Source organism: Lissotriton helveticus, chromosome 7 (genome assembly GCF_964261635.1).
Source record: "Lissotriton helveticus chromosome 7, aLisHel1.1, whole genome shotgun sequence".
In the NCBI taxonomy this organism is placed as follows: Eukaryota; Metazoa; Chordata; class Amphibia; order Caudata; family Salamandridae; genus Lissotriton; species Lissotriton helveticus.
In genome coordinates, this window is record NC_136068.1 from 975565376 (window position 1) to 975583519 (window position 18144).

Genomic DNA, 18144 nt, shown 5'->3' on the forward strand with positions numbered 1-18144 from the left:
ATCTCCCTGCTCAGTGTGCTACGAAGAAACCAAAGCCAACACCAAAGAGAAGTAATTACAAAAAGGGGGTGGTGATGGACAGAGTATCTGAGTTAATCAGAACACTCCTACCCCGTCAACAGATCAGGGCTGGATCCATCACCGTTTTTTAGCTCACTGCACCATCCCAGTTCAGAACCTGGCTATATGCAAATTAGTCTGTCCCTGGCCCAGTGCATCATGGGAACAGGGTAGACCAAACTACCAAGCCAATTCTTCACTGGAAAGGAAACAAGCTTCCGGGGACCGGTTTCTGGCATTACAGCCGTCTTCGGCCCGGCTTGCTTGAATCCTGATGGTGCAATGAGCAAGGGACTCATGTCTGAGCATACCCTTCCACACCCATGGTGGCCAAAATAATTACAAAAAGGGGGTGAAGATGGACAGAGTATCTGAGTTAATCAGAACACTCCTACCCCATCAACAGATCAGGGCTGGATCCATCACCGTTTTTTAGCTCACTGCACCATCCCAGTTCAGAACCTGGCTATATGCAAATTAGTCTGTCCCTGGCCCAGTGCATCATGGGAACAGGGTAGACCAAACTACCAAGCCAATTCTTCACTGGAAAGGAAACAAGCTTCCGGGGACCGGTTTCTGGCATTACAGCCGTCTTCGGCCCGGCTTGCTTGAATCCTGATGGTGCAATGAGCAAGGGACTCATGTCTGAGCATACCCTTCCACACTCATGGTGGCCAAAATAATTACAAAAAGGGGGTGGTGATTGACAGAGTATCTGAGTTAATCAGAACACTCCTACCCCGTCAACAGATCAGGGCTGGATCCATCACCGTTTTTTAGCTCACTGCACCATCCCAGTTCAGAACCTGGCTATATGCAAATTAGTCTGTCCTTGGCCCAGTGCATCATGGGAACAGGGTAGACCAAACTACCAAGCCAATTCTTCACTGGAAAGGAAACAAGCTTCCGGGGACCGGTTTCTGGCATCACAGCCGTCTTCGGCCCGGCTTGCTTGAATCCTGATGGTGCAATGAGCAAGGGACTCATGTCTGAGCATACCCTTCCACACTCATGGTGGCCAAAATAATTACAAAAAAGGGGGTGGTGATGGACAGAGTATCTGAGTTAATCAGAACACTCCTACCCCGTCAACAGATCAGGGCTGGATCCATCACCGTTTTTTAGCTCACTGCACCATCCCAGTTCAGAACCTGGCTATATGCAAATTGGTCTGTCCCTGGCCCAGTGCATCATGGGAACAGGGTAGACCAAACTACCAAGCCAATTCTTCACTGGAAAGGAAACAAGCTTCCGGGGACCGGTTTCTGGCATTACAGCCGTCTTCGGCCCGGCTTGCTTGAATCCTGATGGTGCAATGAGCAAGGGACTCATGTCTGAGCATACCCTTCCACACTCATGGTGGCCAAAATAATTACAAAAAGGGGGTGGTGATGGACAGAGTATCTGAGTTAATCAGAACACTCCTACCCCGTCAACAGATCAGGGCTGGATCCATCACCGTTTTTTAGCTCACTGCACCATCCCAGTTCAGAACCTGGCTATATGCAAATTAGTCTGTCCCTGGCCCAGTGCATCATGGGAACAGGGTAGACCAAACTACCAAGCCAATTCTTCACTGGAAAGGAAACAAGCTTCCGGGGACCGGTTTCTGGCATTACAGCCGTCTTCGGCCCGGCTTGCTTGAATCCTGATGGTGCAATGAGCAAGGGACTCATGTCTGAGCATACCCTTCCACACTCATGGTGGCCAAAATAATTACAAAAAGGGGGTGGTGATGGACAGAGTATCTGAGTTAATCAGAACACTCCTACCTTGTCAACAGATCAGGGCTGGATCCATCACCGTTTTTTAGCTCACAGCACCATCCCAGTTCAGAACCTGGCTATATGCAAATTAGTCTGTCCCTGGCCCAGTGCATCATGGGAACAGGGTAGACCAAACTACCAAGCCAATTCTTCACTGGAAAGGAAACAAGCTTCCGGGGACCGGTTTCTGGCATTACAGCCGTCTTCGGCCCGGCTTGCTTGAATCCTGATGGTGCAATGAGCAAGGGACTCATGTCTGAGCATACCCTTCCACACTCATGGTGGCCAAAATAATTACAAAAAGGGGGTGGTGCTGGACAGAGTATCTGAGTTAATCAGAACACTCCTACCCCGTCAACAGATCAGGGCTGGATCCATCACCGTTTTTTAGCTCACTGCACCATCCCAGTTCAGAACCTGGCTATGTGCAAATTAGTCTGTCCCTGGCCCAGTGCATCATGGGAACAGGGTAGACCAAACTACCAAGCCAATTCTTCACTGGAAAGGAAACAAGCTTCCGGGGACCGGTTTCTGGCATTACAGCCGTCTTCGGCCCGGCTTGCTTGAATCCTGATGGTGCAATGAGCAAGGGACTCATGTCTGAGCATACCCTTCCACACTCATGGTGGCCAAAATAATTACAAAAAGGGGGTGGTGATGGACAGAGTATCTGAGTTAATCAGAACACTCCTACCCCGTCAACAGATCAGGGCTGGATCAGTCACCGTTTTTTAGCTCACTGCACCATCCCATTCAGAACCTGGCTATATGCAAATTAGTCTGTCCTGGCCCAGTGCATCATGGGAACAGGGTAGACCAAACTACCAAGCCAATTCTCACTGGAAAGGAAACAAGCTTCCGGGGACCGGTTTCTGGCATTACAGCCGTCTTCGGTCCGGCTTGCTTGAATCCTGATGGTGCAATGAGCAAGGGACTCATGTCTGAGCATACCCTTCCACACTCATGGTGGCCAAAATAATTACAAAAAGGGGGTGGTGATGGACAGAGTATCTGAGTTAATCAGAACACTCCTACCCCGTCAACAGATCAGGGCTGGATCCATCACCGTTTTTTAGCTCACTGCACCATCCCAGTTCAGAACCTGGCTATGTGCAAATTAGTCTGTCCCTGGCCCAGTGCATCATGGGAACAGGGTAGACCAAACTACCAAGCCAATTCTTCACTGGAAAGGAAACAAGCTTCCGGGGACCGGTTTCTGGCATTACAGCCGTCTTCGGCCCGGCTTGCTTGAATCCTGATGGTGCAATGAGCAAGGGACTCATGTCTGAGCATACCCTTCCACACTCATGGTGGCCAAAATAATTACAAAAAGGGGGTGGTGATGGACAGAGTATCTGAGTTAATCAGAACACTCCTACCCCGTCAACAGATCAGGGCTGGATCCATCACCGTTTTTTGGCTCACTGCACCATCCCAGTTCAGAACCTGGCTATATGCAAATTAGTCTGTCCCTGGCCCAGTGCATCATGGGAACAGGGTAGACCAAACTACCAAGCCAATTCTTCACTGGATAGGAAACAAGCTTCCGGGGACCGGTTTCTGGCATTACAGCCGTCTTCGGCCCGGCTTGCTTGAATCCTGATGGTGCCACCCATCCCTTGTTGTAAATAACACCAAAGAGAAGAGCAAACCTTCATATCCTTCAGAGACGTCTTTATGGGAAATCGAATGTTTGAATCCATTTGTCACTCCATCAATCCCATGTTCAACCCCAACACCCTTCCAAACAACTTGAGCAATTGTTTGGAACATCTACACCCCAATTACAATATGCAAGAGCTAACCAAATCCTGCAGCTCTCTTGTATTCTAATGACCCTGGTGACACAAAACACTCAATCTGTAGACAGGAAGGAAAATGGAAGAAAAACAGAATTTGTGGTGACACGTGCAGGATGTATATGTAGAGTCAAATGTAACTAAAGTTCTGGTTGGGGTTGTAATTTGCTGCCCTTCTGGGCCAGGCTTCTTTTACCAATGATTGGTAGAACGGTATTTATTAAAATGACAAACCTTCCAAGATGCCTTTATGTGTTTCACAGGAATTTCTACCGGTTGTCAGGACAACTTTTAGGGAGCTGGGTACATTAATGGCACGATTTGGGCAGCCTTAGGAACCTGGCTTCTGCAGTAATCTCTCAAATCCCAGTTCAAGGAAATGGTCTATGCACATGATTTAAGTGGCTCACTATCAGATTCCTGTCTGTGAAGAAGTAGATCCCAAATGCAGGTAGGTAAAAGGATTTGCTTTATTTAAATCTCAAGAAGAAAAGGATCTCATCCACAGGATACACAGGCTGGCAGCAACTGACTCTCCTAGCATCCTTTGGAATCTTTACATGACTACATCATACATTCTAAGAATAACATTCCTAACTACTCACAACACATTAAAGAAGGATACCACACATCTTCCCCTGAAACATAAACATTTGTTACTTTAAAACAAAGTCACTAAGAGCCGCAGGAATACAAGTTCGACGTGTACTTTTCCTGACAGGAACATCAGGCTCGACATTTCCCTTTTTATTAACTGACTTACTATTTGATAAAGAGTTATCAGCAGAAACATCACTACTATCCTTTGAGGGAGTACTTGTACATGAAGCAACCCGATTCAGATTCCAAATTCTCCCATCATTTAGCTTAACAGCATTGCGAAAGACTTTTGTAACATAAAAGGGGGAAGAGTATTTCGGTCCCGAGGACCTAAGTGGAAGACGTATCCTCACCCGATCCCCTACACACACATTGGAATGAGCAACTGCATGCCTGCAATCAAAGTTCTTCTTCCTCAACTTGGATTTCATCTCCTGTCTTAATGAACTTAGGCCCCTGTTGTGATTCACTGTTTCCACACCTAAATTTCTCATCCAAGTTGGAAATATCGGGGTGTTTGGAGTGCGACCACGGAAGAGTTCGAAAGGAATCTCTCCCGTGGTGGAATGCGGCGTAATTCTATATACCGCAACTCTTTCCATCAAGTTATCTTTCCAATCCGAACCCTGATCTTTAGAAATCTGAATAGACTCCTTAAGTACACGGTTGAACCTCTCCACCATACCGTTACTTTCCGGATGATAAAGAGAACAACGCTTATGTTTGATACCTTTGTTCGCTAAGAAACCTTCCATCTCTTTTGATACCAGCTGTACACCACTGTCTGTAAGGATCGTCTCTGGGAAACCTTCCCTGGCAAAAATATCACTCAAAAATTTGACCACATCTTTGGTCTCAACGTTTTTGGTGATTTTTATCTCAGGCCAACGTGAGAACATGTCCATCAGGACTAACACATATCTCTGACCAGCCCCAGAAGAAATCGGACCTAGGATGTCCATGGCTACATCCTGCCAACACCGTACGGGTACCTCCCTAATGATCATTGGTTGTGTCCTTGTCTTGCAAACTTTATCAGAAGAGCAACATTCAACACAATCACGAATCAATCGTTCCACAAAAATATCTATACCTGGCCACCAGAAATGCAAACGTATTCTCTCCTTAGTTTTAGATATGCCCTGGTGACCCTGGTGAGCTAAAAGAAGAATTTTTTTCCCTCAACAGAGAAGGCGGGACTAGTCTAGTGCCTCTCCACAACAAGCCATCCTTTAAAGATAACTCATCCCTAACGTTCCAGTATCTTTTGGCAGCAACGCTCAAACTCTTAAGACAAGGCCATCCTTTAGTCACTAAATCACCAATTTCTTGCAATTCAGAATCTGCACTCATGGCATCTCTCCAATCACTCTCCTGAACGATTCCTTCCACAATCTCGCATACCTTAAACTCATCTACCTCCCATGAATCTTCTGAGGATAAAGAAGTTTGATCATTCTGTTCCACAACTAATCTAGATAAGCAATCAGCAACTTTGTTATTCACCCCTGGTAAATACCTCACGTCGAATTCAAAGTCTTGGAGTGCAATAACCCATTTGCAAATACGTGAAGAAACAGCATCCAGACCTTTTTTGTGAAAGATTTCCTTCAACGGTTTGTGATCAGTGTGAACCACAAACGAATTACCCCAGAGAAACTTCTTCAACTTCCTAATTGCCCAATAAATACAAAGAGCCTCCTTTTCAATCACGGAGTACCATAACTCAGGGCCCACTAAAGATCTAGACAGAAACAAGATAGTGATCTCTTTCTCATCCCTCATCTGCTTGAGCACAGCTCCTAGGCCCTTAGAACTAGCATCAGTGACCAAAATCGAATCATTATTTACATCAAAACTCTGTAAGCTAGACTTAAATCACGTTTGACACTTTCATACTCCTTCTGACACACCTGAGACCAGGAAAATGTTACTCCTTTTTTTAATAGCTCTCTCATGTTAGATGTCTTGTTAGCAAAATGGGGTACAAACTTGTTATAATATTCTGCCATACCCAAAAAGGTGACCAATTCTTCCCTAGACTTTGGCGTAGGCAAACTGTGTATGGTCTTCACTAATTTGTCCTTAGGTTTTACCCCGTCAGGAGTCAAGCGGTGACCTAAATAGTCAATCTCAGTCAAGTTAAATCTACACTTATTTTCCCTCAAAGTCAATCCTCTGTTCTCAAAACGTTCCAGAACAGATCTAACTCTAAAATCATGTTCACCTTGTGACGAACCAAAAACAAGTACATCATCCTGATAAATTTTGACTCCAGTAATACCCCTCAAAACATCTTCCATCACTCTCTGAAAAACCGAGGCTGCAGAGACTAGGCCAAAAGGTAGACGAGTAAACTTATAAGTGCCAAAGGGCGTGATAAAGGTTGTGAGACCCATGGAAACGTCACTAATCCTGACTTGATGGTACGCAGCCCTAAGGTCCAGTGTGGAAAACAAGCAAGCATTCCCAAGTTGAGTTAACATGGTATTGATATTGGGAAGAGGGTATCTATCTGCTACAACCTCTCTATTGAGACCCCTAAGGTCCACACAGAAGCGGATTTCACCTGAGGGTTTGCGTGCTAAAACAACAGGCGAAACCCACTCACTTGCTTCAGATTTGACAATGATCCCATCACTCAAGAGTTTGTCCAATTCCTGTCGCATAGGTTCTTGCATAGCTAAAGGAACATTACGTACCTTACATGCTACAGGAACTGCATGTTCCTTTAAAGTAATATCATGAACGTACTCAGAAAGACAACCCAACTTGTCACTAAAAAGATTTTTAAATTGACTTCGCCAGTCAGGATGAGATACATAATTTGCATACAAATCAGTGCCTTTTTTCACACTTACAACGTTACAGTTAGTTGGGCATAGGGACACATCCTTCGAAGCACCATCAACCCCTCCGGAATGTGGTACTATGTCCCTTAGGACAATACAGGGGTTCTCACCAGGAACCAAAGCTACATGCAAGTCTGCCTGATGGAACCAACTCAGAATGCTGTCTCCCCTGCAGGAGATGTAGATTTTCCCCGCAGCAAGTCGTCCCTTGTAATCAATTTGACCATTAAAATAACCAACAAGTTTAATAGGTTTCCTCCAATAGGCTAGTGGTCTTATGTCAGGCTTAAACACCTTTACTTTTCCAAAAAGCTTTTCTTCAAAGAAAACTTCGGGTATTAGAGTGATTTTTGCCCCAGAATCAAATAACATTTTGACTTCGCAATCATCAATGCGTACAATGTCAACAGCACCTTTGCATTTCTTTTTATCAGATAAGGAAATTTCACAACAAAGAACATCATCTGAATCATAATTAGAGTCTTCATCAAACAAGGAAATTTCCCCACAATGTAAATCATCTGAATCAGAATCTGAGTCTTCTTCAATCATCACTTCTTTCACTTGTTTCCTTTTTTCATTAATTTGAGACCTGCAAGCCTTCGAATAATGCCCAACCTTCCCGCAATTATTGCATTTGGAAGATAAAGCCGGGCAGGACTTATCATTGGCCAGATGATCAGAGGCATTACAACGAAAGCACTTTAGCTTGGAATTTGCAGGAGGCTTATAAGATTTAAAAGAAGAAGGAGTGAAGTTGGACATTTTTCTAATATTTCTAGTTGTAGCTTTTGGGTCCGTCTTTCCCAGGGACTTACTCTTACTAACAACAAGAACTTTTTCCTCAGACTTCTCTTTCTCCTTCTTAAAAACCTTTACGCATGCATCAGAATGTTCTAGTCTTTTGGCTATAGCGATGGCCTCATCTAAATTAGGATCATCTTTTTGCCACAACTCATCCTTAATTTTTTCTAAACAACATCCTAACATGAATTGATCACGTATTCTTTCTTCTAAAGTACCTTCAAATTTACAAGTGGCAGCCAATTTGCGCAAAGCCGTGACATAAGTCTCTATAGACTCCTCATCTTTCTGCATACGCCTGCCAAAGTGGTACCTTTCTAATATCGTACTCACTTTTGGCAAGTAATGTTTATCAAGTTTTTTAATGTTGACTTCGAATTCATTCAAGTTATTTGCCTCTTCAGTAGTCAATTCAGGCAAATGCTCGAATACTTCTTGCCCTTCGGAACCTAAGCAGTGCATTAGAAGTGCAGACTTCCTTTCCGCTGAAAGAGAAGTGCCACAAACCCTCGCATAATTCATAAATACTTTTTTCCATTTTGACCAGCGAATGGGAGGATCCCCTGGTTTTGATAAGAAAAAGGGAGCAGCAGTAACGTTTTGCATGACCCACTGGTAAAATAGAAGAAAGCTGAGTTGAAATAGAAGCAAGCAATTAAAGGTATGATGAAAGTATACTGTAAAATAGTAAAAGGGGGGTGGTATAAAACATTAGTAGCTTATCATTAATACCAGATCATTAGAAAACCTGTGAAGAAAAAATTGATTAGGAAAGTACAATATAAGTATCTAAACGTATTGTAATAAAGCTGAGTGTGTCAGCGTAGAGAAGTACTTGAAATCATACACACTAGAAAGCTGAGTGTGTCAGCGTAGAAAAGTACCTGAAATTATACACACTACAGAAGCAGAGCGTGTCAGCGTAGACAATCAGAGTTCAGGTATTTTTCTAAATAAATGTGCAGCCTGTGTTTAAATTTTCTTCCTTTTTTTTACGAATGAAGGGCAGTGAAAGAAGCGCCGCCGTGAACTAGAGTTCCGTTGTGGCGTTGTAGTGAGAGGAGCGCCGCCGTGAAGAACAGTTCCGTCGTGGCGTTGCTAAGGAAGCTGAAGGTCGTTAGGAAGTGCGGTCAGCTTCCAAAGTTAGTAAAGGAGGATAAAGGAAGATACTGGTTTCTCTTCTAAACACGTGAGAAAGGAAAGCAGGCAGATTTCCCTTTTTAAACACGTGAGAAATGAGTAGGAGTCTTCAAGCCTCAAGTGGGAATGTAAAGGCAGGGAAAATAAATTAAATTAAATTGGAGTAGAGTTTCCCTTTGAATTTACTGAAGCTCAACAAGAGAAGGAATTTATATTAAAAGTACCTTGAGTTGAGGCTTAGTGTAGAAGGTGAGGCTTGGTGTTGAGATCCTTTGAGAGTTTCTTCTTTCTTTTTTTAAAAAAAAACAGTTCTTCCTTTTCCAAGTGAATGTTAAGGTTGGAAGAAGTCTTCATCCCACCCTCGTCGCCAATGTGAAGAAGTAGATCCCAAATGCAGGTAGGTAAAAGGATTTGCTTTATTTAAATCTCAAGAAGAAAAGGATCTCATCCACAGGATACACAGGCTGGCAGCAACTGACTCTCCTAGCATCCTTTGGAATCTTTACATGACTACATCATACATTCTAAGAATAACATTCCTAACTACTCACAACACATTAAAGAAGGATACCACACTGTCCCTTTCAAATGTACAAGGACATCATATTTTCAATGATTGTTGCCACTACAACAAGGGCGCTTGTTAGCAACTCTGTTACTTCAGAAAGAGAGACCAGCAGAGAGAAAGATCAATAGAGAAATTGTGAGACCAATAAAAGAGACCCAGAGAGACTAAGGGCCTCATTATGATGTCGGGTGGACAACCACCGACAACCCATCGGTGGCAGTCCCACCAACAGTCAGCCCCCTCGCTCTGACCACAGCATTACAGTGCTGGCAGATGGACCCTTATCTGTGGCGGGACTGACTGTCAACTCCGCCAGGATTAATGATCCCGATGGGGCAGCGGTCGGAATTGTGATCCCAAATGGAGGTGGTGCCGAGGCAAGCACTGCCGTCGGGATTACGATGTCCCTTTCCGACAGCCTTTAAATGCCAGTCTGACTGCCATGAAAAGGCTGTCAGAAACAGACTTTGATGGCATGAAATGGTGCATGGCACACGTGCATGAATGTGCACAAAGTGCTCTTTTACATGGTAGCTTGTTCTGCTGCCCTTTTCCTGGGCCGTAGCAGAAGATGCCATGAAAATGAGCACTTTGCGCTTTGTTATTGAGCAGTCGGGCCGCCGCCTACTTGCTGGGCGGTTTTCTGACCGCCGTGATAGCAGGCAGCGGTCCGACTGCCTAACATCATAATAAGGGCCTATGTGAAAGAAACGCAGTAGTAGTGATTTAAAGTAAACAATTTGTTCCTAAGATGTCATACCTTAATTATCATAAGACTTCCTTAAAGCAGTAATGGTGGAGGAAGCATTGAACCTATAAAGAACCAGGGAAAAGAGAGGCGAAAAAGAACAAGGAAAGAGCTCAGATAGAAGGAATGATAAAGAATAATTTTCACTTGATACAAAGCAGTGCAAAAGATAGAATAAATTGTCTTGCAATATGGTGCAAATGCAAACTATGGTAAATGTAGACCTCAGTTCTTATTGGACAAAGCAATAGGGCCTAAGAGTAATTGGCCTGAAGCATCTAAAGAACAGGTAGTCATGAGAATAATACGAAATACAAAAGGCGACAAGAGAGGGCAAGAGATATCAATTGAAACGGGTGGAAGAGAGTCGTAAATAAGGGTGGACTGTTAAACAGGTCAGAGAGACGTCCATTGAGGCAGAAACTTGTGTGCCTCTAGCTTAAGAGGGAGGAAGAGATAAGAGACAATCCAGTTAGAGGCTGCTTCTTAAATATAGACTAATGGGGTGTGGGTAGAAGAGTGTTCAGTTACCAGGAATGCCAGTGCTTCCAATGGAAATAGTAAGTGGAAGAATTTACTGTCATAGCTGCTTCCGGATTAGAAGATTCAGTACACTGCCCCAGAAAATTAAATGAGGTTGAGAAGGAGCTTGCCAAGCCTATTCATTTTACCCGTTTATCTGCCTGCTGCAACACAGTAGACTCTATGTCTAACTCTCACTCACCTTTATCATCACAACAACGACTCCAAATTTGTCCAAAACCTTCTTAAATTAAACTTCTGATTTTACCCAACCATCCCTGCATGTAGCCAGTTCCAGGCATTTACCTTTCTTTCATCAAAAAGTCTGTTATGCTGCTACTGATCATTACCTGAAAATTACTCCTAGTATGATACCATGCCTGTCACAGGAATTCCATTGAAATGCACTCATTATCGTTTCTGCGAAAATTCCAGACTTAAATCTTAGTAGAGTTGTTCTTCACGCACCGTTGCAAAATATTTGCGCTAAGAGTATTGCTATGTTACATTTTGCTATTATCAATGCGCATGGGTACGGTGCAAGTCTGGGAATTGATTCTGTCATGTGGTGGCACCTTGGATGATCCTTTGTATTCAGTAAAAGTACATCATTGTGTTTCTTCAGCAAACATCTTTCCAAATATGGGCTGCATTTCTGTGAGATTGCCCACGCATATGACTACTAAGAATACCTGATGGCAATTGAAACCCAGATTTACTATGTAGAACCATTGAGCACGGTTTCAACATTCCACGTGTTAGATAGTTTGGACTTGAGTCACCCCCGCTTGGCTGCAAAAGAGATGTCTCCTGCACTAAACGTTTTTCAGTACTCATAGTTGTATTATGTGCTGATAAATGCAGTATGAACAGAGCATTAACCAAACAAATGTGCTTGAACACCAAGATGTTATGTCTTGTTAGCCACGGCCAGTGGCCATGTGTTTTAAAATACGTTTCGTAAATGTTTTCCAGAAAAAAAGATATTCCATAGTAGTATTGGTCTCGTACAGTAAAGTAATTCTGACTAGTCTCTAAAGATGGTTTCAGCCACACTTTTTTTCGAAGTGTTAGCCCCCGGTGTACAGTGCACAATATAACGAAGCCCTGCTGCTATGTGCTCTGTAGGGACAGTGAAGACAAAGCTTCCATTGATTGATAAAAAAATTCGCATAATTAACCAGCCACCTACGTTGAGCACCAGTAAAGGTATCCTTTCGAAGCCAACCAGAGATCACGCCAGACTATGTGCCACTGACCTGTCTGACGAGTTCAGCCAGCATCACACCAGGTCAAGCGTGATCTTGTGGCTTATAACTACACAAATGATGCACATACATGCATTCCAACAGGTTATCTGTGACTCAGATATGAATTGTGCTCAAATTATGACTTAAACATTGTTTATTGAGACCCCTCCGTGACACAAGCGTGAACAGGTCAAAGCTGCCTTCACACACCTCACTTCCACGCTGCAGGCTCCGCTAACCTCACCTGTATTCTGATAACTTCCGGTTGGAGATGGAGATCTGGTTCTTGTTGTCCTCAGTCAGGGTGACATTGTCCTTTTGCCACACGATTGTTGGTCTTGGGTATGCCTCGATCAGTACCTCAAAGGATCGACTTTTGTGCACATCAGCAAACTGAGTGGTATTTCGGTTCATCTCGAGCTTCACAAATCCACGCTCTGAAATGACAGCAGCAAGGAGTGGTTTTTGAGGAGCGGTGTTCTGGAAGGACCCGGTGGTCGCATGAAATTATAACTACAAAGTGTAATGCAACAACATGAAACCCCCAAACGTAGAGAGGAGATAATGAATGCCCTCACTAGGAAATCTGAGTTCAGCATCTTCAGGATGGTGGTTGTATAAATTCTACACCAAAGTCCAGCAACGGGAAATCGATTCCTGGTATAACACACCCAGTAATCTCTTGGGTGAAGTTTTGGCAACACACCCAGCAACATTTAATGACATCCCTGCTATGGTTTTAGTTGGTCGTGAATGTTGATGATTGAGAGACAGTGGTCTCAGATTAAAGCCAAAAACACAAATCCAGTATGCTAGAAAATGTGCACTGAGCCGAGAAGAAAGGCACACTTTTTTGTTATTGCTATTTAACGCTGTCCGGGTGCACCACCCAACACATTTCTCTGGCCTAACCTGGTGACACCTTCTAATTAATTACATTAAGCAGTTTAACAAACATCTTATGTGTGTAGTGCGGCAGCAAGTAAACAAAGCCACCATGCTCTTACCACTCCATTGTTGCTTTTTTAATGTTTACACACATTTGATTCTGATGTGGCACCCTCTTGCTAAGAGGGAGGCTGAAGCGATCCTCCAGGGCTTTAGCCAGACTTTAGTATGACTGAATGATGATTAACCTCTGAACTAAGATCTGCCAGCTCGTCTCTTGGGATTTGGCATAATTCACAGCTTGTAAGGCTTTAAAATACAAAGAGGAAACTCATGAGGAGATTTGCCACATGCTCATGTGGATAGCCTCTCCCACTATGTGTGGTTGTAACCATGTACTTCATGGTGGGAGAGCTGGTGTTGCTGCTTCTTCAAAGGCAAAGCCAGACTATGCCAGTAGGAGTTCACTTAATACAACTGGCCGAGTGTGGTTTTTACCACATAATTTAGAAAGGAAATGTGCTATCTGAAATAACAAGACACATGTCTGAAAATGCAGGAATTGAGTCAGGAGTGACACTATTTATTCAAACAATCACAACCCACACAAAACCCACCAACTGAATGGGGCATATAGCCTAAATCTTGATCCTATTGTGACACGCAACAGCATAACCAGTAAGCATTTTGTCCGGAGCACAGAGCACTACCATAAAGACCGGCTGCTTGTAGCTCACTAGCAGCACCACCAGTGCTGCCAGCCTTATGGAGCCCTACGGCCAACAACATGTAGGCTTTGACTAAGGCAAGACTAAGCACCACGAGTGAGACTAAACACTACTTTGAACTGTGGTGGTTGCAATGCCCAGCAATCTGCATACATTTCTCTATCTGAATATTTGGTATGGTACCTTAGAGTGAACAGAGTGGGCATGTTCTGTCAGGTCTGATGGTACCCTGATTGATCATTATTGCAGAGTTGTTACCTCCTTACATAACTTGTCCAACCACATAATGGGGGCACAGAGTGGGCCAGCCCTGCATGGATGTGAAGAAGCAGAACCAGCAAAGGCTCTCTGGGGAAGTGGGCGGGAATGGAAAGGGGATTGGATAGATTAAGGTGAAGTGTACTGTGGCAGTGTAGAGGTTGTTTGTGCCTGCTTCCTTGCCTACTGCGGAGTTAGTGTGGGAAGTGCCGTACCAACCACAGTGATGTTGATGCTCTTGGTATCTTGAGAATCCTGGAGGACCTCAGTGACATTGCACGTGTATATTCCAGAGTCCGTGAGCTCAGCGCTGTCTATGGGAAGAATGGAGTGGATATCACCCAGACTCCCCGACTCAAAGTCTGTCACCGGCTCCACAATCAGACCAACCTGCAGGAAGGAGAGTTTACAAAGGTTACAAGCCTTCTTCGGCAGGGGGAAGTCAGAAATGGGGCATGCACTTTACCTCATAGGAGTTCTATGGACATATCTGGCAATATAAAAGAAATGTGGTGAGCACTTTAGTTGAATGTCAAACAAAATCTACAGTCATTGTCTTATCTCTGGGTCTCTTCAGCAGGATGTTCAGAGGTTGTGTCCCATCTTCCAGCACATTGAATTCCAGTGCTCTTCCTTGGGCTCATCCGGTAATTAAGATCTTACATACAAAGGCACACTAATCAATGATGACAAACATTTAAACAAAAACATGGAGGATGAATAGTAAAATGGTGATTATTAACAGGGTGTTCTAATTCTCTAGGACCACTGAGTGCCAGAATCTGTAAAGCAAGACAGCCCAAGCCTAAAGTGCCACTGAATCTTTGAGACCCTGCAAAGTTCTAGGTCGAGTTGTTTTATCCTTAAGTTAGACTAAGCAAGTCTTCAGGTGTGGCTGGCACTGATCTGAGTTTGGGGAGTAGGGGGGGGGAAGACGCATGAGGTAGGGGGGAGGATGCAAGAGGGGGAGGACACAGGCGAAGTAGCAGTGAAAAAATAAAATTAGAAATTAAAAACATACCTTCTCGCTGCTGACCACGCCATCTCTCCTCCGTAGTCCTCCCTCGCTCGACCACAGGAAGCACACCCAGGTTCCCAGGCAGCCAATCACAACGCTGTCTTAGCAGAGTTGTGATTGGTCTGCTGGGGGCCTGGGCATGTTCTCCAAGTAGGCTGCAATGCAGCCTGCATGGAGAACATGTGAAGTGCGTAAGACTGTTTTGGGTGGCCCGAGAGGGCCGTCCAAGCAGTCACTTTAGGAGAGCCCTGCCACTCCTCCCAGCCCCGCCCCCTCACGTAAAGCTGTGGGCGGAAGTAGGAGAAAATAAAATGATAATGCAAGTAATTGTCATTTTATTTTCTCTGTCTATCACTGCAAAAAAGCAGTGGGCAATGCTCCTCCGCCTTAGCGGAGGAGCCGCCACTGAAAGTCTTCACGTCTACAGAATCCTGCTTCTGAGGGAGACTGTACAAGTTCCTAGTACTAGTGAACTTTGCTTCAAAGACACTTTTTAGGCTTCTAAGAGCACAGTGTGTGTTTATGCGTGTGTGTGTGTGTGTGTGTGCGCGTCTGTGTGTTTGTGTGACTATGAGTGAAGCACCCCAAGTTTGTATATGGTCAGAGTATTTGTTCGTGACACTATTCCTCACTGTAGAGCCAGTGAGTCTGTCCTTTAGTGAGATTCTGCATGTGTCCAAGGCCACTTAACAAACAAGTAAATGAGATTTTCCAGGTCTTGAGCATCGGATTATGTTAATATTTAATAGACATTTGACCAGCAGGGTACATCAGCTGCCCTCAATGAGTACTTACCTTGCTTATTTATTCATGCACTTAGCTTGCCTACTTATTGAGTAAGAAGTTGTATACAGTGCCATCATTTACTGCATCCGATGAGATATGTAGACCAAGAGACATGTAGCAGGCCCAGTTCTTGCATCCATTCCAGATGGATGAGAGGACTGGTCCTGGAGCTGACCTTCTTTGATTACTTCTGTTGCCATGGCCATTATGTAGTCAAATGGTAGTCTTGGTAACTGACTTTTGAGGAGTTTCTTGAATTAAAAAAGCATTGGCAAACCAATAGGTCTGGCATTGACTGGTAGCCTTTTGGCTTTGCTAATGCTTGTTTTGTTTTGATATGGCTTTTCCAACTTGATTGTTGAGGATCCTGATGGGCCCTCATCAATCTAAAAAGACAAAATTAACACTGGCTTAAAGCAAAAATATTTTTGGTCTAAAAAAAGCACACATTCAATAGTAGTCCTTGGCACTTAATAGAACATACTACTTTTGTGGATGTGCTTCTTGTGAAAGGGAAGAATGCCATCACTCACAGTGAAGTTATCCAACGGCTGAACTGGGCTCACCCAGCGCCCCACGCTTATGGTGCAGTGGGCAAAAACAAACTGTGAATGTCACAATAACACACCACTGGATGAAAAAAGCTGTCGGAAAGCCCCTTTAAAAATGAGGACATTATGCATATAATTTTAGTCGAATCAAGAGGTTTTGGCTGATGCTCGGCCTAAAAACTCTGGGTTCAAGGAAAATCTGCGTGGTGCTTGTGCACAGTTAGCAGTTTTTTGTCACCAGGTAAGAATTACATTGCATTTGTTTACTGTTGCTATCACGGGGCGTATGTCAGCTCTATTTGGAAGCACAGGAGAATTTTCCAAAGCAGAGAGTTGAAAGTTTCCTCCCTTTACAACCGCTTTTGATTTGCAGGATAAAGGTATGGTCTGAATGAAAGAGGATTTACAGACTTGCTGTGTGTGTGAGTAGGGGTAGGATCCAGAATTGTGGATCAATCAAAACAGTTTGAAGGCAACCCCTCCAGTCATTTAAGACTGAAGGGGCAGATTTACAAGGAACTGACCCATCTGCACAGATGCGTCAGTTTCCTAGCATCAGCGCAGAATGTCCTTGTGCCACTTTGGATGCGCTGTATTTACAATACAGTGCTCCATGGCGCAAGGATTAACAGACGCGTATGACGCATATGTTGGTGCAAAAGGGACGCATTGCTGAAGTTGCTCATGAAAGTGACACAACTCCAGCAATGTGGCACAATAGATGAGCGAGTCACATTCAAAAAGCCCTGCATCATTCCTTATGCCTGGTGTGAGCAGGCGTAGGTATTTTGATGCAGTGAAGGCGGAGAGTGACACAGTGAAATCTTTTAGATTTCACTGTGTCAGTTCTACGTGGCTTTTTGCGTGGGAACGCCCACATACCTACATTATACCTGATGCAGGTATAATGTGACGCAGGGCTTTACAACGTGACACATCTCCCTAGAGGTCTCACGTATTCTACAATAATTGGGAGTAGACTTGATGTGAATTTTATCTTTGGCGGGTCCAGAAGCTACCTTACAATTTAATTCTCATGATAGAAATTGTCATAAGCATATCAAATAAAATTGTTTATAAATCTCCTGAACCTTGTCATAAGGGAGATGTATTTATAAATATTGAGTTCAAAAATATAGATATGCTAAGATATAGCCATAATAGCGACAACTAGAATAGCTTGAAGGCTAGTATATATTGCTAACAACTAGATTTACCATCACTGAAAAAACAAAAGTTACAGGGAAGTTATAATTAGGTTCACATTTTACATGCACAAAACCATAGAAATTGAGCAGTTATAGTTAAAATTATCTCAAGTAACTATAACTCGTGCCCTAACGTAACTATAACTCACGCCCTCGCCATGCACTGCTAATTCCCCACAGCAAATGCTTCAGGGATATTATCAATGATGTCACAGAAGATGTCATGAGGGACATAATATGTGGAGAATTAGCAGTGCATGGCGAGGGTGTGAGTTATAGTTACCTTAGGGACTTTGTCTAAATCCCTTTTACACTACCTTTATCCTTTGCTAAGGCTCCAGAGTTGTGCCTTGCCTTTTGTGGTTGGCTCAGAGGCTTAGCTTCAGGGGGGCAGGGCTTTTTGGGTGTTACATTCCCCTAATAAATGTATTATCTAGTAAATAGTTGAGTAAAGGTGCTCTCAGTTGGGTATGGTGAGGTGTCCTTCGGATTTTACCAAGAATTTTTACTTGAACACACAGACTAATAAACACACACACCCACACACACACACTTTCTTTCCTCTGTTTTGAAGTTCTAAAAAATGTTGGTGATTTAA

The 18144-nt window shown here is 43.7% G+C and overlaps 1 protein-coding gene across 1 annotated transcript in view; it reads right to left on the reverse strand.

The window, feature by feature from the left end:
* PDGFRB (platelet derived growth factor receptor beta) overlaps window positions 1-18144 on the reverse strand; it is a 237670-nt gene that overhangs the window by 112670 nt on the left and 106856 nt on the right. Inside the window, exons 6-7 of the mRNA XM_078653581.1 lie at window positions 14199-14373; window positions 12354-12546 (exon numbers count right to left, since the gene is read on the reverse strand). Of these exons, the coding sequence (XP_078509707.1) occupies window positions 12354-12546; window positions 14199-14373 (368 nt within the window). The remainder of the gene's footprint in view (window positions 1-12353; window positions 12547-14198; window positions 14374-18144) is intronic.